The 23,667-nt window shown below is 40.6% G+C and overlaps 1 protein-coding gene across 2 annotated transcripts in view; it reads left to right on the forward strand.

Moving 5' to 3' along the window:
• The window catches only part of SV2C (synaptic vesicle glycoprotein 2C), a 182,596-nt gene that overhangs the window by 50,293 nt on the left and 108,636 nt on the right, over positions 1-23,667 (forward strand). For both annotated transcript variants that reach the window (XM_063087197.1, XM_063087198.1), the window contains exons 2-3: positions 8,445-8,625; positions 22,713-22,864. In XM_063087197.1, coding sequence (XP_062943267.1) covers positions 8,445-8,625; positions 22,713-22,864 — 333 coding nt within the window. The remainder of the gene's footprint in view (positions 1-8,444; positions 8,626-22,712; positions 22,865-23,667) is intronic.

A 23,667-nucleotide genomic window follows, 5' to 3' on the forward strand; every position in this document is an offset into this window, starting at 1 on the left:
TGCTTGAGAAGCTTTTAAAAATTACTATCACTTGAGCCCTGCTCCAGAACCAGGACCTCTGGGAGTTGCCTGGGCACCAGTGTTTTGTTTTTTAAAACTCCCCAGATGATTCTAATGTGCAGCCAGAGTCTAAACCCACATCACACGAGGCTGCGAGCAGCTAGAGAGTGAATGACACATCCAGTTCAGGTTTGTGGGCCTCCCCTCTCTCACTGCCCTTCATACTTTGCAAGATACCTGGCTTACAACAGGAGCTCAACCAAGAGCCATGGAATACTTCTCTTTCAGCACAGGACTTGGAGTGGGGAAAGTTTACAGAGACAGGGATCCCACGGATGTGGAACTGATATGTGATATCTGTGGTGCACTGCAAAGTGACTCATTTTAACATTCTTGATTCCTAAGATTTGGGTTTTTTTTATTGCTTTGAATACCAAGTGGGTTGTAATTGCTTACGGGAGGTACCTGCGGAACCATACATGCAGAAAATATTTTACTGTCTCTTCCTCTATCTGGTGGGCATGCTGTATACTAGCCATTTGAGGAAGGATATTAAAGAATGGATTGGGCTTCATTATTAAGACTCTTCTACAGTCTGCCCACTGAATTCCATGAAATTGGCTTTGGCTTTTGTATGCTGTTTAGTGCCTAGGTGGACCTAGGTAACAGGTAGCTGTGATGCTTGACATGGCATTACCTGTCTATACAAGCAGCCAGCTTCTGCCTAGACTGACACACTTAAATGTCACACTTTCCAAATGTAAAAGTCAGAGATGTGCTGCAGACTGCATCTGATATTTACAGATCTTCCTAGCTAAGGTGAGCTCACTTTTGTTGTAAGTATTCTCCAATGCAAACAAGAAAGGGCTTTTTTTTTCCCATTTGTACATATGCCTTTGATATTATTCCTTTCTTGGTTTATTTGGGTTTGTGAACGTCCACGCATGCGTTTGGACGCATATGGCCCCTACCTGTGGCTGTAAAAGTAGGAACTGAAAAAAAGTGAGTGGCTGGTTTTAGGAGAAGCCGATTAATTATGTATTTAAGTTGTTTCAAGTTGCAAAAAAATGTCTTGGGATTTAAAAAAATTAGATTACTCTTCCATATTGTTTTAGGTGGTTTCTTTTCAGAACTTGAGCTGAGGAAGGTCAAAAGTTGCCATTTCACTTTGTCCACCATTCCAAAGCCCTCTCCTTTCCTCCTGTTGTCTCTTCCATCACCATTTCATTTTCTCCCTTCTCTTTATCTCACACCAATAGCGGTATTAGTGGTATTAGTAATTGTTGCTAATTGAACAACTGTGTGTTTCAGACGGTGCTAAATGCTTTATTCCATTAATCCCCCAAAACCCTGTGAGGTAGGTACTATTAGCAACCCCATTATATAGAGGAGGAAACTGGGGCACAGGAAATTAAGTAACTTGTCCAGGATCACATAGCTAGGAAATGGTAGAGCAACTATTCAGATCTAGGCCACCTGTCTCAAGAGCCTGAGTGCTTGTCTATTTGCCATCTGACCCAAAGTTCAGCGTGATAAGTGGTAGTGGAATAAAGATGAAAGATACTGCATTTGATTTAGAAAAAAAGAAAAAAACAGTTCTTTTTCCCCCATCTCAACCTCCATTGTTTTAATAATGGTTCACTTCTCAGCACTTTCAAGGAAAGAATCCAACAGAACAAGTTCTGAACTTGAGATTTCATATTATCTCTAATTCAGGCACAGAATTTGAAATCAGTAATGATAAGAAACAGCAAATTGCAGATAAAAAGGAGATGCTGAGGCCTTCTCAGCATTGGGTGGGGGCAGGAGCAGGGGCAGCTGGGGAGGGACAGTGGCCTCTGAAATCAGCCTTTTACAGACTGTGATGGGGTCTGGTGAAGGGAAGGCCATGCTCAGCCAACCATTTTGGGTGTCTAGGTGCAGTGACCACAGGGCAGCAGCCATGAAAGCGTCCACACTAGTGAGTGAGTGGGGAGGACACATAAGAGGCCAGCAAGGCCAGAGAGCCCTCCCCCATACTCCCTAGACAGAAGGGGAAGGCTGGGCCAGATTTGCAGGGCTGATGACCCAACACATAGCCCAACCCCAGCATGAGACACAGGAGGAAGCAGAAAGACTGGTCTGAGTTACAGGAAGACTCGAACTAGTTCTGGGTGTCTTGACGTACACTCTAGGAATTTTTCCAGTATGAAACGAAAAAAAAAAATGGTATCTTCTTTTGAGGAAATGAGGGAGATGCAGATTGATTGTGAGTGCTGGAACTGACCTTAAGGAGATGCTGTTTTCAATGGTGCCTTCAGTAACAGGACAAGCCAATTAGTGAGTAATTGGGGACTATTCCAATGGCTTATGCAAACCTGATTTCTTTAAGCACAAAGCATGCCCCATTGGGTCTTCTGAGGCATGGTAGAAACAACCCCCTCATCTAATTAAATTGAGTTTGGTAGTTAGTTAATAGGAAAGTTGATAAAAGCAAGAAAATGTGCAAAATATACATATGTACTTAAACATGGTGTTTTAATGTATAAGCATATGTGCAGTTGACCATCTTTGGATGCAGAATCAGAGACTTTCCTTTGAATGGGACTCTTCAAACTGGAGGTCCCCATTATCTTTCTTGCATCACTACAGCCATTATGTGGCTTTTATTTTCAGTTTTAAATTTCTTTAAAGTGAAGGGAGAACTTGAAGGTACATGTGCTTCAATCTGAGCACAAAATCCTTTATGTTGATGATTTTTCTCAGTCTTTTACAGTTGTATTGCTTACACTTATTTAATAGCAGTGACTTTCTTTTGCAAGTCATCCTCCCTGAGTCTTCCTTAAGTTTGTTTTCATAGAAGTAACTTCCTTTCCTTTCATACTCAGATTTCATTTATTTGATGTTTAATTAAATGCATAATTAATAACAAGGAGAACTTGCATAAGTAAGCTGGGTCCAAACACAACCAACCCTTGGTAAGCATAAAGCACTGCTGCTGGAAGCAGAAGTAGGGTGGGTGAGTCAAAGGAAAAGGATTCCAGTGTTAGTTCTTGTATTTGTGGGAGGATTGGTTAATTCATTGGGTTGGTTAAGTGAAAACTGGCTAAGTGGTGTGAAAAAAAATTATTCATGAAACTTGTTAAAGAACAATAAGGTTGACTTTATTCAGGACCATCACCACAGGTGTAGGGACCACGGCGATGGGGAAGAGAGATTGGATTCAACTCCTAATACAACAGGAAAAGTAGGAATTTATAGCTAAGAACTAGGATGGGAAGTTAGTGGATGGAAAATTGCTAAGAGGAAACATCAGAGGTAAGGGGGATTCTGGCTAAATTGACCGAACAGGATTCCTGCTGAAGGCAGGCCAGGGTGATCAGACATAACCTGGCGGATGGTGGATAATAAGGAACTCTATCAAATATCAAGGATGATCAGATATCCAGGGTGGGGGGGGTGGCTAAACTGACTTAGCAGAATTCTTGCTAAAATTGGGCAATGCAGAAATGAACACAGAAATCCAGAAGTCAGGGCCTAGTTGAGGAGAGAGGTCAAAAGAGACTGACCAGAGTTTGGTAGAGGAGAGAGTCTGTGTCAGTGGGATTCTATCGCAGTCATGCCCCAGGTTTATGACAGAAAACCCTACCTTTGGGAAAATAAATGCACCGGCTTCTCATGAAAGAAGTAATATCTAAAAGATATCGAGCATAATCTGGGCAATAAAGCTTTTTTTTTTCTTAATCCTGTTAATACCATATTATGTTATTTTCAACCACATCCAGAAATGTCATCGATATTCAAAAGGTTTATTTTTATTTCACTTTGACTTAAAAGTATTGTTTTAACCTAAGAAAATCCTTTTATAAAAGGTGAATGTTATTGTTGCCTCATGGAGATTATTTATCACTGAATTCAAGATACCACCACAGAATGTTTTTCATGGAAAATCAATTTATAAATAAATGGTAGAGTGAATTCTAAAGTAATGCATTAACCATGGATAACCAAAGTGCTTAAAACAATTTTTTAAAACCAATTGGCTAAAAGTTGCTATGAGAAAAACTCTATATACCATTTCCTAAAATTGTTCTGTTTTGTTTAAATATAGTTTAAAATGGTGTTAGGGGGAAAAAGATGTGCCCCCTTAGGGATTGTCAGAAAGAATCAAAAGCAGCTTAGCAAGGAGACAGAAATGGAAATGTGATATTTATCAGGGGAAATAAGGATATGATTAAATAAAATGGAACCAGTCCCCATGCTAGAAAAACCCTAATGTGGAGGTCATGTGTGAGGCGTTTCTGTCATCTTCCGAAGAGCAGAAGCTGGATTGGCCAAGAATGGCTTTTGCCAGAGCAATGCAAGGAAGACTAGGTTGAGTTTATTTCTCAGATCAGGTTCAACCTCTTGAAAGCCCAGCTGAAATAAAATCTTCATTAAATTCACGAGAGGATCCGAGAATCCCATCCTGGCCTTCAACATCACTCTTGAGGAGTTGAATTGGAGACCTTTCCTAGTCCTGAGGAGGGCAGGTCCTAAGTACACAGCTCCTGCTTGCCCTGTGGAGATCTCCAGCTCATCCAGGGAGATCTGGCCTGTTCCATGTCTCTGTAGTTAAAATGTTCTGCAGCTTGTCTCTTCTGTCCTCAAATATGTATTAGACAAATACAAACTAAGTAGGAAATGTATTATAGAGGTTATCTGTTTCAGTGAAAAGCACACCAGTCTAAAAGTGCTTTCTGGTTCTGCAGTGCACGCAGATCACTTGGGGATCTTGCACAAAAGCAGATTCTGTATCAGTTGGCCCAGAGTGGGGACTTAGAGTCTGTGTTTCTATCAGGACCCCTGGTCCAAGGGTCAGACTTTGAAGAGTGAAGATCTAAAAGACTTGACTTCAAGTTTTGGCTTCTTACAAGCTCAGTTTTCCCACTCATAAAAGGAGTGACTTTGGACCAAGATACCTTTTAATTCTGACCTTCAGCAGCACCATGAGGCATGGAGAACACAGGCTGGCGTGTGTCTAGAGGGCATCTCCACTATGAGTTTTCAAGGGCTCCCCATTATAACACCTCGAAGACAAAATGGAAAGGTGAACACAAAAAGGCAGGAGATACAGTTTGTATTCTGACAATTCCACAGTGATTACAGTTTTATTCACATTGTGCCTTTGCCAACATTCAAAGGCTTGGCTTTAGTTGGATCCCATGATCCACAAATGAACGTTCTAATTGTGCTTTGTTTTTCTCAAATATGCTTTTGGGTAGGCTTAATTCTTTCCATAGCATGCCCAATGGAACAGTCCAATTCCAATACTGATCAAGCATAATCACAAACGATTATTATCTTTAGATCTCAAACATATTTCTAACCAGAGTAGAAGGGAAGATACAGCTTGATATTACAATTATTAAGCTGGACCTGTTAGTTGTAGGGGAATTCAGTACCATCTTGGATCTTATCCCTCAGCTGCACCTAGATGTTCCCTTCTTAGTGGGATCTTTCCAGAGGCCACATCACAGTTAGTAGCCCCCTCCCACCCCTCTGTCCCCTTCACACTTCCACTGGAGCACACACCTCATGGTTGGGCTCAGACTCATTTAGTTACGTGCCTGTTTTGTCCTTCACTGGATTATGAGCTCCTTAAGTCATCCTGAGAGAACCTGGGGGACTCAGAGTCCAGGTACATGAGTATACACTTCAGCGTTGTTCTGTCCTGGCCATATGACCCCAGGAGGCCCCTGGAAGCTCTGGCCTGAGTACCCCTCTCTGCATTCATGTTTGATAAGCCACTCTCCCCAGATTGCAAACTCTGTCCTCTCGGGAATCTGAAAATCTAAATGCTTGCAGGGCCAGTTAGTAGAAGTGTGGGAAGTAGTGGGTGGTGATAGTCTAGCGGGTGGTAGCGATGCTTATTAACCACCCTCACCCCAAGCATTCTGATTCACTCCCTTTATACAAAACAGGGTTGAGGTCAAGCAGAAACTCTAGTACCCAGCTACAGACCCTGCTTTACATCACCTGGTTGATGATTTGCACATAATAGGGGTTCCCAAGTTGAACTTGGCAGAAGGAACAGTGGCAATATTCAAAATAATTAAGAAAAGGGGTAGTGTGGGAATCAGAACAACTCTTTCTTAGCACTAAGCATTGTGCCGGCTTTAACCCGTTAGTTGCCAGATCAAGGGAAAGTCTGAGTGGAGGGGTCAGGGCAGTGGGGCCTGGTGCATTCCAACTGAATGTCAGCCCTGAGAAAGACAGGTTTTAGAGTTAGAGTATCATAATTTAACAATTTTGATTTACTACTTAGTATGTATTAGATCAAGTTAGATAATCGCCCTGAGACCCAGTTTCCTCATCTTTGAAATGGGTTAGTAACACCCACTTTGCAGGATTGTGGTGGGGATTAAATGAACCAATGTATAGAATGTTTCTCGAAGAGTGCCTGGCACAGATGCTCAGTCAGTGAACATAGTAGCAGTGGCAGCTTTTCACTATTATCATTAAAAGATAACAAATGGTTATTGATTGAATGCAGACAGCTTGCCTCTGTATTGCCCTTGCTTTATGTAGTAGGATAATTATGGTGGGCCACGAGAGATCTTGGGGTAGTGTTGCTGTCGTGGCGGCTTACTCTCAGGGAGGAGGGGTCTGTAGTACCTAAGGGGAGGGGGAAGCTTTGTTCCTGGGGCTGGAGCTACAAGACAGTCAAGTCTTTAGATTGCAGCAGCCATGGGCTGCTCCTGATCTATGGAAGCTCACTTTTTGATTTGCAGGCATTTTTAAAGACACAGGCATTATTGTGAAGAAGCTTAGCTACTGGTTATCCTTCTGAGAGGCATGAGTTATCCTTCACGAGCCTCTTAAGCTATCAATAAGAGATGTGCTGCATATGCATTTCCCTGAGTGAATCTGTCTGCTTTTGGAATTCCCTTGCGCTGTGCTGATACATTCTTTAAATCATTTTCTGGATATGCATTGGGTGTCCTCGTAGGAGTAATCTCTACTGAGAAGGGTGATCTGTGTATATTCAGCCCCATAATACAGAGAAAAATATGCCAAATATGCCACCCACACCCAGGCAGATGATGACCACCCACCTCTTTGTAGTACTCCAGTCTAAATAAAAACAGGTTTTTGTTTTTGGTTTTTTTTGTCTTATTTTACAATCACTCCCAGCATTCACCATTCACTGTATCTGTGTGAACTTGGCTATCTGCAAAGCAGCATCCACATGTCATTGATGTAAAGTCACAAGACCTTGCCAGGTGTTTTCTTTCCTGGGTCTTCCATTGATCTATTAACTGTGTATTTAGCAAACTAATTTCGGTTGAATGTTTAAATAGGCTATTTCCCAAGCTAATCTAAAGCAATAAATAAACCAGTGTTTTTTTTACCTTCTTACTTCAATGCTGCAGAGTATCTTGAATGTGCTTTTGAAAATGGTGCTTGAGTGAAGCAAGGGAAAAAGCAGAAGTGGATGAAAGATGAAGTAGTAGCTTCTTTAATGCCACATCTGGATAGAACAAACTTTCATTTATTAATCATACCACTTCCCCAAGACATTTTACACCCTTTTAGAAGCTCTCCTGAACTAACATTTGCCACACCGAATATTATTTCATCCTGAGAAAGATTCTGCACAGGGCTTGTGGAGATCTGGATTTTTAGAAGAAGAAAGTGCATTAGAACATTCAAGTGTATACTCACAGTGAAGCCGAGAGGGACATCTATCTCAATACTGATTTTCCATTTGTTTCCCTTAGGGATCAAAGCCAACCGTGATAAGCTTCCCAGCCTACAAACAGCTCTTTCCCTTCACTTTAAACTTCTGACTCCAAGAAAGAGTCTTTTTAAGATTAACTCTTGTAATCTCTAAACCCACCTTCCCCAACTCCAAAGGAAGGGCCTCAGCTTTTAGGAGGCACTAGAGAGAAAGAACCCATGGAATCCTCTAGAGAGGTCTTAAGGATAAGGCCTTGACCCACCGCATCTGCTACAGGCAGAGATGTGAAGCAGGCTGGAGGATCTACTTTGACCTGGGAGCCCTTGACTCAGTCTCCCACCTTGGCCTTGTCATGGTGCTAGGCTGGGCGTTCGGACCAAAGGTGACCTGACTGTGAGTCAAACCCCAGGATTGCTCTGTGTGGAGACTTTTCATGCCTGCCCACTGTGTACCCATCCCCACGGGCTGGGCTGGAACAAGACCATTTTGTCTTCTTGTGCATGAGATGGTAGAAGAAGTAACTTCTCATCGACCCTTGCAATCAGTCATGGCAGCAAACAGTAACCCGCATAGCTTCCTTTCCGACTTGAAACCTGATTACTGTGTCCTGAAGGATGTATTTTTAAAAGAAATTTTCCCCATGCAAAATGCTGGAATGTATTTTGTTCCTTGTTCATTTGCTGTTACATGTATCATTTGCTGCCAATTTCTGATGTGTTTCTTTGTTTTCTGTGTGTTGCAGGCAGCATAGTGTACCTCGGGATGATGGTGGGGGCGTTCTTCTGGGGAGGACTGGCAGACAAAGTGGGAAGGAAACAGTCTCTTCTGATTTGCATGTCTGTCAACGGATTCTTTGCCTTCCTTTCTTCATTTGTCCAAGGTTATGGCTTCTTTCTCTTCTGTCGCTTACTTTCTGGATTCGGGTAAGGTTTTCTCTTTCATATTTTGTAGTAATGTGTTTATTTTTCATAATTGCACACATTTTCACTCTAGAAGACCTCATTACCAGGAAATTATCCCTTAACTCATTTCCTTCCCTATCTTTGTGTCAGCCATAGGACCCACAATGCTGGTTCTTAGAAATATAATTATCAACCTTTAAATCCAGGAAAGAAGGGAACGTTCACCTATGTTCTTGTGGCTGATTGTTTTAGTGTTTTATTTCTAAGAAATGGGTAATGTTTTAAATGGAATGCTGTTTCTATGGCAGAGCACATTCATACATCTGTGTTTCTTCTAAAAATTTAATTAGCAAGAAATAGCTCTGATCCTACTTATTATGAACTAGTTAAAGGCTTGAATCATTCAGGCATGCTCTTAAATCCAGGGTTAGAGTGTCTCAAATAAATGTTGTTTTATTGATCTATGTTAACTTAGCATATTTAACTAGGTAGAAAGCCTCCTTGAGACATAATAGATTCTTTTTGTAAGTTCCTGACTTCTGTTGAATTAACAGAAGTTGTGCTATTAGCCAAGTGTGGTGGCATAGTATAGCCAATGCTGTAGTCATTTTCCTTAAAGAGCTTGAAGCACTTAATACTATTCTATATGAATCCACAATTTGGGAAAATCCAATAGCTCAATTAGAACAGTAGAAGAAACTATGCTTTAATAAGGAAAAAAAGGTAAAAATTTAAGATTTCTGATTAATGCTTGAGAACTTAGAGACATTCTTTTCAAAGTGTCTAGCATAAAATGAATCTATAGGAATAATATAAAATCTAAAAAAAAAAAGTGAAGAAAGTGAGGGAGACAGGGCTGGGTTAGGAGTTTAGAAGCTATCAGTTGTGATTGTTGATGATACAACATCACAGCCTACACAGCAGAACACAGTTTTGTGAAAAGAGAAGGTCAGAGAACTATAGCATGTCTTTCTTAGTTTCATACTGAAGTTACTTCCTACAGCTTCTCATATGCTACATTCTGTACTCAGGGCCCTTAGAAAATATTTTACTCATTTAAACAAATTCCAGGAGCTTTCCTTAGAGTGAAGACAATACCTTTCACTAAACCAAGATGGTTGGAGAGTTTGGAATAGTATAAAAATATTTTGTTGAGGAAAAAAAAAAAAAAAGATCAGAATCAGTCATTTGCTTTGTAATAATGGAGAAAGGGGGCTTTCCTCAGCAGAGAGACCCCTTGGTGCTCAGTGTGTGAGACAGGCCACAAGCACTGCTGACTTGGGGAGGGATTTTGGATCATGGATTCACGGGGCTACAGCAGACCTAAATGTTGAATGAATAGAGATACTTGAGGAAGAGCAGGTGTTATTTGGGGCTATTTGTTAAAGGACCTTCTCAGTGAGTGGGTTCGTGGTATAATACATTCTTACTACCAGGAAAAGTCAAGGTTTCCTTTTCTCTTTAATTACCTACTTAATACCACTAGCCAGAGAAGGCTAACAGCCTTCCTGGTGCTAAACTTCCCAGTCCTTTCAATTTGCAGTCTTCTCTGGGAAATTTCAGCAATATCCATAGACTTAAAAGTAACTGACTGTGATCAAATTATTATGGCTATTTTTAATTGCCCATCTGGATTGTGACATGGTCAACCCAATTGACTATAGAGAAAAAGGGCCACTATGGTGGCTGCAAAGTACTGCAAACAGCGGACTGTCAGAAGGTAATTGAGGGGCAGTATAGAAGTGAAGACTACTTGGGTATATTCATGATATCATCTTCATTACTGTTTTGGACAAATCTTCCTTCAGCCAGCAGGTCAGGGCTGTGGACCTCTAATTAATGTAATTTACCTGTCAAAACACAGATTGTGTGTTGCTAACTCAGCTAGGGTCTACAAATTGTGATACCAGGCTATAGCACTGTGCCTTTGCGAAGTTGGCACAAGACTGGGAATCAAGAAATTCAAGTGTACCCTGCCCCTGTCCTTTACTGTGGGACCTTTGAAAAAGGGAGATAATACTACTTTACATTCCTATCTTGGAGTGTGAGGATCAAAGGAGATAATATATTAAAAGTACATGGTAAAGGAGAAAGGGTGGGATAATATTTAAAACATTGGCCCATGGTTTGGCATTTCCTATTCTCTCTTTACTTTTCTTCCCATTTATTCAGCTAAGCTGTCCTGTGCTCATTGCCTCAGAGGACAGTAGAGAGCAGGGAAGAAAGGAGCCTCTTTCTGGCTTTTGAATTTCAAGTTTAGCCCATGAGGGGAACAGAAAGAACTAATCACGGACAAAAGCCTAGGAAGAAAACACAGCAAATGAAATCAAGCTCCCCTGCTCTCCAGAAAAATGGCGATTCCCTAGGCTGGGCCTGGGGTTGAAGGGGACAGTGATGCATGCTTACTCACCTGAGCCCATCTGGCAAAACATCCACAGAGTTTTGTGGGATCCAGCAGTTGAGGGGATCTGAGATGTGAAGTTAAGGAAAATGAAGAAAGAAACCTGTATTATTCAGGGTTCTCCAGAGAGACAGAACCAATAAAATGGATGGATAGATAGACAGATGGACAAGAAGGTATTTATTAGGGAAATTGGCTTATATAGTTATGGAGGCTGAGAAGTCCCATGATAGGCCATCTGCGAGCTGGACGCAGGTAGCATGGCTCTCAGAACCAGGAAATCTGATGGTGTAACTCTGTCTGTGGACAAAGGCCTGAGAACTTGGCACGTGGCGGGCACAGGTGCAATTCCCAGAGTCCAAAGACCAGAGACGCTGGAGTGCTAATGCCCAAGAATGGGAGAAGAAGGGTGTCCCAGCTCCAGGAAAGAGTGAGCAAATTTGGTTTTTCTTCAGCCTTTTTATTCTGTCTGGGCCCCCAATGGATAGGATGGTGCTGCCCACATTGAGGGCAGATCTTCCCCACTCAGTCCACCAACGCACATGCCAATCTGCAGAAACACCTTCACAGACACACCCAGAGATAATGCTTTACCACTTACCTAGGTTTTCTTTAATCCAGCCAGGTTGACGTCTACAGTCAACCATCATGGTATCTTACTTCCTCACCTGAGTTTATGGGCTATTTGACCTACACCCACTTTCTGAAGCACTACCTCCATGGCCCAGGGTGTTTTTCTTCAGCTCTAGCATTTATCTGGATACCCTGTCTCTGAGTCTCTGAGAAGTCTCATCCAAGTCTCTCTTTTCTTCAATTTCATTCCAATTTAACTCAAAAAAACCTTTAGCACCTACTCTACCCCCTGAAACCACATGGGACCCTCCACAGAATTGCTGAGTCCTCCCTTGAGTTGCTCACAGTTGGTAGTAGAAGGAAGATGCACAGACAGCTCTCTCGGTCTCCACCTTCCAGATTAGTCAGTGGCTGAAGAGAGGTGACAAGGGGCTTGGGAGGCTCACACGTGAAGGAAGAACAATGGTGAAATTGTAAACGAGAAACCATTTTCCTCTTAAAGGCTCTTCTTGTTTTCAAAGGCATATATGTTTAAACACTTAATTTCCATTACTTATGAACCCTGTGCATACATAAGCAGCTGAAGTTGTGATATAGTCTCTTTTTATTTAAGCTTTCTTTATTGAACTTAAGCCAGAGAATTAAGACTCTCATCTTGGGGACCTTAAATAAAAGATCATGTCTTATCCACTTAGTTAAGCGGCTCCCTTCATTCACATCTGATCCAGTTTTTAAACTGAGGAAAACTAGATGAACAAGGAAATAAGGTTCTGAAATATTGGGAATGTTTCTGTGTGGCCTCTGGTGCTTAGACCCTCCACACATGTCCCAGGCAAAGGCTTGGTACTTGCCATCTTTTCTGCTCTGAAGGTTATTCCCCCAGAACCCTCACACTCACGGCCTCCGAGGCATTTTCTGAGACTGTCCCACCTGGTGTCTCTCACCACGGTTCCCTGTTTTGTCATTTTGGTAGCACTTATCATTGATGCCTGAAGATACTTACTTTTTATGTGTTTCTTTCTCTCCTTCACCAGCATGTAAATTCCAAGAGAACTGGGAATGTCTTGCTCTATATTGCTTAATTGCCCAAGGCAAGATGGGTGCGATTACTGCAAAGAACAGCAGAATCCAAACAGCAATCAGAATAGTCTGACTTGCGGGGACCTATGGCATTGGCTGCTTAATCATGATATTCCTAGAAATAAAGTACATAGGAAGCCTGCTAAATTCTTACTCGATCTGTATAAGCAGAAAATTTCCATGTCAAGTGAACAAAAATCGAACTTGAGTCATATAAACAGAGTCATGGTCCCTTGGTCAATTTCAGGCTCAGAGCCCAGAACCCCTTAAATGAAGGGGAGGCCCTTGAGGAAGGACCCCACAGAAATTTGTGCTGTTAATCTTTCTCCCAGCCATTCCCGAAGGAATTGACGTTTTTTTACCAGGATGATTGTGCATGGAGGAAAAGGAGATAATCAGACTTCTTAGGGCTTCCTGGACACTGGCTCTGAACTGACACTAATTTCAGGAGTCTCAAAATGTCTCTGTGGTCCACCAGTCAGAGCAGGGGCTTTTGAAAGTCATGTGATCAATTGGGTTTTAGCTCAGGTCCATCTCACAGTGGGCCCAGTGAGTCACTGAATTCATCCTGTGCTTAATCCCCAGTTCTGGAATGCATAATTGCAATAGACCTACTTACTGAGCAGCTGGCAGAATCCCCACATTGGTACAACGCCTGTTCACCAGTTCCATTCACTGGGACTTTTAGAACATGAAGAGACGTTCTAGGTCAGGAAGTCCAACCCCTCATTTTGCAGACTGAGGCTCATCGGTGGAATTAGGAATGACTCAGCTAGGACTTAAGTTACAATGAAGTCCTTTTTAACTTGCGACTCTGTAAATAAGTAAACTACACTCTGAATCCAAGGTTTGGATGTCTTCCTGTTGCTTTTACTGCAAATACCACAAGTTTCTAGTTGCTCTATCTTATTTTATTGCTGAAGCATCATTAGTGCTGTATTATTTTCCTGTTCCTGCATCTAAACGGGACTGAAAGGAGTTCTTGTTTTGGACTGAGATCTACCTGGGTTTATGATTTCATTGTATCTAAGTGTGCTTTCTTCTTAATTTACCACGCCCAGTCATAGTAGATCTTCTTAGAAACGTAAATAGGTCTGTCTGCCACATTCTGTATGACTTTAAATATTTATTCAGTACAAAGAATGATTTTGATTTTCCTGCTGAGGACAACAGAGTTTTGTGGGAATGAGAAATAGGACATTACCAATTACTCATCTGTCTCTCACTTTTCTAAATGAATCTCACACCAAGGAGCAAACATTTCCTTCCCCTCTTTTGTTACAGAAAATTAGAAAGATGGGAAATGGAGCTGGCACTATTGATTCATTTCCATTTGCCCCAGAATTAAATTATTTGTTTCCAGTCACTGTTAATTATGGAAATGGTAATGCTTTGGATGCCAGGCAATGTCAGAGTTGGGAGGTTCTCATTGAAGTCCTGGCGTTGCTAAGTGTAAAGGTTAGGAGAAAAATAACAGCAACAGAAATTAAAATGAAATTTCTTTTTAATTTGATGTTGTCAGCACCACCGCCTCCCAAGTGAGCTAACCGGCCATTCCTATATAGGGATCCAAACCCATGGCCTTGGTGTTATCAGCACCACACTCTGCCAAGTGAGCCACGGGCTGGCCCTTAAAATGAAATTTCAATATGTCTGTCTTTGGTAAGTGAGCAAATATTCATTTCTCCCCCTGTGAATGGAGCCTAACAAGTGCATACTTCACAGCTATTTGCAGTGTCTGTTCATTATGTGTTAAGTTACAGTAAGAAAAGCTTGGCTTCGTAGAAATCATCACTGTTAGCCAAAATTCTTCAGAGTGCTTTATATGTAGCTTCTCATTTATTTCCACAATTGTTTTTAATAATTCGGCATGCCAAAATATTACATCCTTTTTTTTTAATTGGAAAATTGAGGCCCAGATAAAGTTACTTCCAAATGTTCAACAGATCCTCAGGTCTTCTGGCTTTTAGTCTGATTCTGAACTGTAAGGTTTTCCCTTCAAAGTAATCTTTATCCTAAGATAGGGTATGTTTTACTTCCTTATCATATTGGAAAAGTGCAAAGCTGTTTAAAATTTTCTAAGACTTTTAAAATGTGTTTTATCAAACACTTCTATAATGTTTGCCCTCTGAGAGATGCTGTGTTCAGCTCTGTATAAATAATAACCCATATAAATAGTGACCCTATGAGGAAGATACTATTCATTTTACATACATATGTATCTATATATTATAGATAGGGAAGTTAAGGCACAGTGAGGTTAAGTAACTGTCCGAGGCCACACAGTCAGTGGAGTAGTCAGGTTTCCTACCCAGGCAGCCTGGCTCTGGAGCCCATGTTTATGATCACCAGGCTATGCTATGTCTCAGACTCAACAGAAATGTCTCTGATTTTATATGGCACAATGCCCCGTGTGTGATAGGTGCTCACAAACATTTCAACAGATCAGTTCAGGAAGATTTCTGACCCCCAGAGAATCAGAATGGAAAGACCTTTTCCAGTACATAAAATGAGGCAGTAGTTGGCCTGGATTTTCTTCAATTAAAAAAAAAACAAAAAAAAAAAAACCTCAAACCCGAATTTTAAACCATGGATCAGTATTTTCTTAGAGCTGTGTTGTCCAAGATGGTAACCACTAGCTACTGCAGCTACCAAACACTCAAAATGTGACTAGTCTAAATTGAGATGTATTGTAAGTTTTAAATACATAGCATTAGATTTTGAAGACTTAGCACATGTAAAATAATGAAAAATATCTTGTTAATAGTTTTTATATTGATTACATGTTAACATGATAATATTTTGGGTATAACCTCACCTGTTATGGATTTGTTTTTTTTTTTTTTTTGCTTTGTTTTAATGTCTCTTCTAGAAAATTTAAAATTATGTCTGTAGTTTAGCTCACATTATACGAGTATTTCTATTGGACAACACTGTCTTGGACAATGCCCATTATAAGACTTACCAACATAAAGGTTGACCTTTCTGACACACTTTGTTTCCCAATATGCCCTTTGCCAAGGGTACTATTGATCCCAAGGGAGAAGGAACAGAGCAAAAGATCTTTCAGACTCACAATGTATAGTTGTGAAAAATTGGCCATATGCACTCTTCAGATTCCATTCTGTGAACTCCTTGAAGGAAGGAACTTGTGTTATTTAAGCCTTACCTTTTGCAACTGGTGATGTGCCTGGCCCAGAGTTTGACTGGATGAGGAGGTGGATGGAGTGATGATGGATGGAGGGTGAGGGGAGGGCAAGTGGGGGAATGGATGAGGAGACTGTATAGCAAGTGGCTGGATACATCTCCAAGTTTTTATCGTCTTTTCTTATCCATCATCATAGTGATCATTGCCATCTTTATTCATAGCACCATTGTTTAGGTGCTGTGGGAATGCATTCTTCCAACTCTTTCAATAGCTAGATTATTATTTCTTTTTCAACACAACGTTAGAATCATGATCTACGACTGCACCATTTCCCCTAGTGGCACCAGATCTGCTTCTGTGGATGCACAGACTTCCACAGGTTTGAGGGCACCAATTTGATTGCAAACAAGAGCTAGGGGAGTAGAATTGAAGCTATGAAGTCTAAGCAATGCACTGTTTTTACCCAAATTATACATTTACAGATCAATATTTTTAAAATAACTGAGTTTTCTTCCAGTTATGCTATTCCTAGCTTACATAACGTCGAGTAAATAAAAACTTTCCATATCAAAGAATGTTATTTTTTAAATTGTGGCTTTGGAGATTGAAGGACTAAAGCTACCCAAACCATCCATTCTTTTTCTTTACTTTTTTTTTTTTTTTTTACTGGTAAGGGGATCGCAACCCTAGGCTTGGCGTTGTCTACACCATGCTCAGCTAGTGAGCGCACCAGCCAGCCGCATATAGGATCCGAACCCGTGGCCTCTGGCGCTACCAACGCTGCACTCTCCCAAGTGAGCCACAGGGCCGGCCCCAAACCATCCATTCTTTAGCACTGCCATTGAGCATAGGAGATTCCCCTTCCTGATTTGATGATGGGTTCAGTCACCAGTAAGTGTTCTTCTATTTTTATCTTGATTACTGTCTTAGCTCATTTTCTAGTGCTATAACAGAATATCGGAGACTGGGTAATTTGCAAAGAAAAGATATTTATTTCTCACAGTCTGGAGGCTTGGAAGTCCCAAAGCATGGTGCCAGCATCTGGTGAGGGCGTCTGGTGTCATAACATGGCAGAGGTGGAAGGGCAAGAGAGCCAGAGAGAGCTCGCTTTTATAACAAAGCCACTCCCATGATAGTGAGCCACTCCTGTGATAGCGACATTAATTCATTCATAAGGGCAGAACCCTCATTATTCCATGAATCCATTCATGAGAGCAGAGCTGACATTAATGCATTCATGGAGACACAGGGATTAAGTTTCCAAGACATGAACTTTTGAGGGACACATTCGAACCATAGCAATTACTCATAACAAACATGTGCCTTCTAATCAATACAGCAACCTTTCTGTATTCTGTGACAACCCCACCAACTCAGAGACTGTTAGGTCTGTGCTCTTTTACCTAAGCCTCTGAACAACCTCCCCAGAATCTGTGATTGTCTATTTACTTGTAAAGTGGAAAACACTAAAAAGTCTGTCTTTGGGGCTCCTGCTCTAATTCCTTATATTTGAATCCAATTTAAAAGGTAATGAATTGGTTATGAATTGCTAGGCAATTTGCCTGACAGTTTAGTGTCTTCCCCTCTTTTTTGTTGATTCTGAGTAAAGATTAAAAGGGTATTTTCCATGCAAGATATTTGTCATTGAGATTCCCAACACAGACTAGACCATCCACTGTTCTCTTTATAAGTCCCTAATACCCACGTTAATAATAGCTGCCAGAGTCAGTTCTTGGTAGACTTTACCCTCTGCGTAGTACCTGTATGAACATGTGACTGTACAATGAGTATTCAACTTCCTCCTAAATTATAGTCTTACACAGTGCAACATTTCCCAATGGAAATGAGAAGTGGAAGATTGAGGTAAAGGACTGTTCGACAATATCACATGGTGAAATAAGTTAGAATGAAGTCATTCTTCTTTATATGCTCACTGGAGAATTAAAGAAGAACAGAATTGCTCAGTAGAATCCCTCCTCAAGACAAGACATCATCAGACATTCCATAATTTCTCCCCTGAAATGTCATACTTCAAGCCATTTTAAGTACAGTTTCTCTTGTTTTCCTTTCATTGCAGAAACCAAACCCTTCCCCACCTTTGCCTGAACAGCCAGCATAAGTCAGTGTGATTAGGTACAGGGACAAGCATAACCCTCTACTGGGTTGCCATCTGCACTGAAGTAATATGACGTGTGGCTGTAGAATTTGCAGGGATTAGGACAGTCAGGCTTCCCAGTCTCTCAGTGAGGTTTCTGCAGACAGTAATATTTGGCAACCTCCATCATTCTGCTGTGCTAAACTGATTTAACTTATGCGTCTCACATTTTTCAACAGAGGAGAAATTTTGTCCGTAAAACTAACACATCTTTTGCATTCCACAATATCCCAGTCATGAATCTGTCTAGATTAATGAGGAAAATAAACAAATATGTTTCATGATATTTACCAGATGCCTGGTATTGAGTCATAGGCAGACCTACTGAGGTATTGAGTGTGCATGTGTGTACATGTGTGCACACTTGCATATGCATTGGGGGAGGTCACAACTTATTCTAGGAATGTGTTTTAATACAGAACTTTTTAGTTTCTTTATATTTCTATAATTAAATTAGCAAAAACCTAAAATTAATATTACTTAGGGAATAACCCCACTTTGAAATTCCAAATATTAATATTCTATTTCATTTGTACAAATCCAATTATTTTGAATCTGACTAATATTCCATATATAGAGAATGTGGATTATAATTATTATTCCTTCTGTGTCTCCCATTACCAAGAATAATTAAAATTTGAATTTTTTTGACAACTAATAGACTTAATATCTGATACTGAGAAAAATTCTTTATAAACCACTCTGATCTCATTGCCCCATTTATGTAAACATTCCATCAAAAATGAACTTGAAAAAAAAAAAAAGAACTTGAGCAGATTTCAACAGTAGCTAACTGGTTATTATATATTGAACGATAAATTCTCCATGTTAACCGGATTTAAGGATGTATTACTCACCAAGTAATGTAAAAGATAATGATTTTATGCCTTATATTATTGATTGTTTATATAAAACCAATTATACTTTTCACATTAAATCCCCATTGTAAGAGTTTCTCAACCTTCGTACCATTAATATTCTGGGCTGTATAGTTCTTTTTTTGTGAGGAGTTGTCCTGTTCATTTTAAGATGTTTAGCAATATCCCTGACTTCTGCCCACTTGATGCCATTAGCATCCCCTGAGTTGTGACAACTAAAAATGTCTCTGGACGTGGCCAAATATCTGCAGGGGGAGGGTGGAGGCTGGGGAGTGAGGCATAAAATCAGCTCTATTTAAGAACTACTGATAACGTGGGAATTTCTATTTAAATATTTTTTAGCTCCTCATGTATTCTCAGAAATTGTATCTTCATGCAATAAACAACAAAAACAACAAATAAGGAAATGTATTCACCCCCTGCACAAAATAGTAATTGGAAACTTTTTTAATTTACAAGATTTGGGGGCTGTTAGTGGCAGTTTTATCTTATCTTCAGCACTTATCAGAACCAAATTATATTGTAAGGCATAAAAGCTCTTGCTTTATCTCTTGTCTAAATATTTTATTGATGATAATTATAGTATCTGCAACATTTTTCTGAAAGGCACATAGGTGTTTTGGAAGCTCTTGGAATGCCCAGTAGGAAGGCCCAGTGTCCTCTGACCAGTTAGTTCCAAGTCAACTCTCCATGACAAGGACCATCAGGGCATCTGGCCAAGGGGTAACTATAGCAACTATGACATAGAGTAACTCGGAAACTCTTAGGGGGCTACATTGCTATCCGAACTTCCATTCCAACACCCTCAACTTTTTTTGTGGTTATATTGACCCAGGAAAGAGGGTGTATATTTCCATTCATTGGAGATGTTTAGGTCATCAGAACAGATTACTCCAGGAGACTTGGTGTGCTAACTCCAATACTGGAAAGTCTGTGAAATTCAGTTTTTAGTAAACACTTATTGCACATCCACTGGGCCAGGTAATGAGGATCCAAAGTTGAATTCCATATAGTCCCCACCTTCAAGTAGCTGACGGTGTATGAAATACTAGTAACAGTTAATGTTGCAGCATGCTGTGATGTTGTTTTTCCTCTCTGCTTAAAGGACATCACAGGAAGACGAGGAGTAATGTTTTTCCCCAAATAAAGGATCAGCCCACAATAAGAAATGCAAATGCTTGGATTGCTTTACAGGTCTCTGAATCTAGAGAACTTTGTAAAGGATTTAAATAGAATCCCTCACTAATTCTTCAGACTCATTTATCCCTTGGTATTAAGTTCCTTGCAGTCTTCTTTACAAACAGATACTGAGAGACATCCATGCAAAAATAACCACCTTAAGAAAGAATCAGAACCAGCTGGATTGCTTATAAGCCCCTCAAAGTTGGCATTCTCTTATGTAGCAATGATTTGTTTAAAACTAACAGGCAAGTCTATAGTCTTCCACTGGAAATTTTAGCCACACTAGAGTACATTTCTCTCAGTTCAGAGGGGCCTGGCATATCTTAACATACAATTGTTCCTTCATGAGATTTAAGTTATTGCTAGTACACATAGAGCATCCAGAATCCTGATGAAACATTAACTAGTATCGGAAAAAAACTGAGACTCTTATTATGCATTGAAAAGTGAAGCCACAGAGTAGGGACCTGGGACTTTATGGTGCAGAGAAATGGATTCTTCACATCAAATTGGAAAAGGAGTAGCAGTATTAAATGACTTGGTGACACAGACATTTTATTTCCCACTAAAATTGTGTGTTAAAATGAAGCCATTTAAAATCTGTTCAAAACATTGTTGAATTTTTTAATTCCATGAGCTATCCGTGGTATGAGCACCTCCAGAAGCCAGGCAAGAGAGCTGTGTGAGTCTGATGGGATGCGGCAGAGAGTCAGCTCTCACTGCCCAGCACATGCATGTGTTTCTTGATGGAGGGTCTGGTTGATGGACTTGGACCTGGTTGGCTGCCCATGTGTGTGAAGGTGCTAAACTACCATGTGCTGCGTTTGAAGACATCTGGAGTCATACCTCTAGGGATTTTAGGTTGAATCAACATTATCATAGCCTAGAAAACAGATAGAGACACTTTGAGTTTGTGATTTTTAAACTCTTTGAACAGCGACTCTCACTAAGAAACACACTATGACCCATTATATACTATATATGTACATAATACATTATAAATATGTTTATAACACAAAAGTTTCTTAAAATAGTACTTATGCTTATCCTTAATACTTGGGTTGCATTCAAATATTTTCATCTCTGTCTTATATTTTAAAATGCTATTTTACAAGCTACATGAGCATCCTTGATCTGAGAATCCAAAATCCAAAATACTCAAAAATCCAAAACATTTTGAGTGCCATCATGACGCCCAAAAGTCATGCTCAAAGGAAAATGATCACTGAAGGCTATTCAGATTTCAGACTTTCAGATTAGGGATGCTCATCCAGCAAGTATGATGTAAATGTTCCAAAATTAAAAAAAAAAAAAAATCCGAAATCTAAAACACTTCTGGTTCCAAACGTTTTTGATAAGGGATACTCAGTCTGTACTAAATTAATTTAGCAGCTCTCAGATTGAAAAACACTGATCTGCCCATAGACAATACCTTAATCAGGGCAAACACATGAAATGGTGCCATACTTTGACCTACCAGCTGATACAGAATGACATTATTAATCCTGTGGTTCTATTGGTACATCCAATTTGCTGCAAAAATGGCCTTTCCCTAAATTGCATTTGCTAAGGTCACCCCAGTACTTTTTAATCACATCAAAGGTTCTAAGAAAATCAATTATTGCTAAATGGATAAACGTGTTTTACTCTTTGACATCAAATTTACATGAAATGTCAATAGCAATTTACCTTACAAAAATCTGCACATAAGTGAATCAGTATATACTTCTTAACTATTAGACTAGGTGTCATCTCAACAACCTGCTTATGTTGTTGTAAATCTTTTAAAAAGTATTTATTTTAAGAATTCACATATTGTTTGGAATAGTAGTTAGTAGTATTTTTCCATACTACCTTACTTGCTGAGGCAGTGGTTCCTAAAATTTTAGAGTCAAGACCTATTTGAAATGCTGATAAAATCTATGGCCCATCTCCCTAGAAGGCACAAAATTTTGATTCCGTAGACCCTCGTCTGAGAACTCTTCACCTGGGTAGGGGTCACTGTTTACATAATCTCCCCAGAGCTCAGTCAGCAGTTGTTGTAACCAGCTCCTACTGGAAGGAAGCACTGTACCCCATTCTGTTGATATCTAAACCAACAGCTCTGCATTTGATTTGATAACTGTCTCTTTCATGTGTACTCACTCAGCAGTGATATCTATTGGATTGGGACTAGAGCTCATCTAGGAAGTGACCTCATTGGTCCTGAGTTTGCCAACACATCAGCCTGATTGGGCTGCAGGACTAGCTGCTATGGGGTAACAGTGATACAGGCTGCAAACAGCTCCTGAAAGGCATTTGAAGCTGTTTTCAAAGTCCCCACATCATGGGTGGGACATAGCACAGCATCTCTTTTTAAAAATGAGTTAATTAAAATATTCACTAGATTATACCAAATTATTGTAATGAGCAGAAAGCCCATCGGAATGTCAAGCTAAGCTTTATAAACCACATGAGTAGGGCACCACTGTCATCTTTTGGTACCATAGTTTAACTGCAGGTTCAGGATTTGGTGATAATTAGCCTATATGAAACATGGAGACTATAATTTTATCACTTTAATAGAAAATGTATGTTCCTTGATATGCTGGAGATATAGCATGTGTTGTTAGAGCTTGCTTTGGCTCTGCCTTTTGCATCTAGTTAGCTGTCCTGGCCCAGGTTTCATGTACTCTCTGTACCTCTTGGCAGGATCGGAGGAGCCATTCCCACCGTGTTCTCCTACTTTGCTGAAGTACTGGCCCGGGAGAAGCGGGGTGAGCATCTGAGCTGGCTCTGCATGTTCTGGATGATTGGTGGCATCTACGCCTCGGCCATGGCCTGGGCCATCATCCCGCACTATGGTAAGAGGCCAGCCTTGCACCAGCCGGGCGGTCACCTTGTTTTTATTTAGCCTCCTTACCGATCTCTTCTGTCTTCTAAGTACTGGCCTGAGAACAACACTTCATCATCATGTTTCTCCCTTTCAGTGTCCAGGAGTTTTTCCCCCATATGGAGATCTGTATAAGACAGACAGTGTCATATGTTCCTTTAGGTGTTTGAATATAGTAAGGGGAGAAAGTTTTCCACTAGTGTACTCTCACAGCACTTCTAATCACCAAAATGTGTGAGGGTGTTTTTCCCACCAACCAATTCTTCAATTGCTGGGTGTCCTATAATTCAACTCAATTCTGACACGAGCTACCTGGGTTTAGTCCCACATGACTGCCCCCCACTGCAGATGCCAATTGCAAGTCCAGGCCTCCAGAACTTCTGACCAACCAGTTATAAGTTGGGGCTTCCCATGATCCCCCTTCTTGGTTTGATCATTTGCTAGGATGGCTCACAGCACACAGGGAAACACTTAACTTATGTTGACCGGCTTATTACAAAGGATAATACAAAGGATACAGATGAACGGCCAGATGAAGTGGTACATAGGGCAAGGTATGAGGGAAGGCGTGAGGAGCTTCTATGCCTTCTCTGGACTCAACAGCCTCCCAGCACCTCCACGTGTTCAGCAACCAGAAGCTCTCCAAACCCCATGGTTCAGCATGATTGGTTATCAATTTAATCTCTAGCCCCTCCCACCTTCCCAGGGGATGAGGGGTGGGTCTGAAAGCTCTGGGGCCCCATGACCATGGCTTGGTCTCTGGTGACCAGCCCT

The sequence above is a fragment of the Cynocephalus volans genome, chromosome 2, assembly GCF_027409185.1.
Source record: "Cynocephalus volans isolate mCynVol1 chromosome 2, mCynVol1.pri, whole genome shotgun sequence".
NCBI lineage: Eukaryota > Metazoa > Chordata > Mammalia > Dermoptera > Cynocephalidae > Cynocephalus > Cynocephalus volans.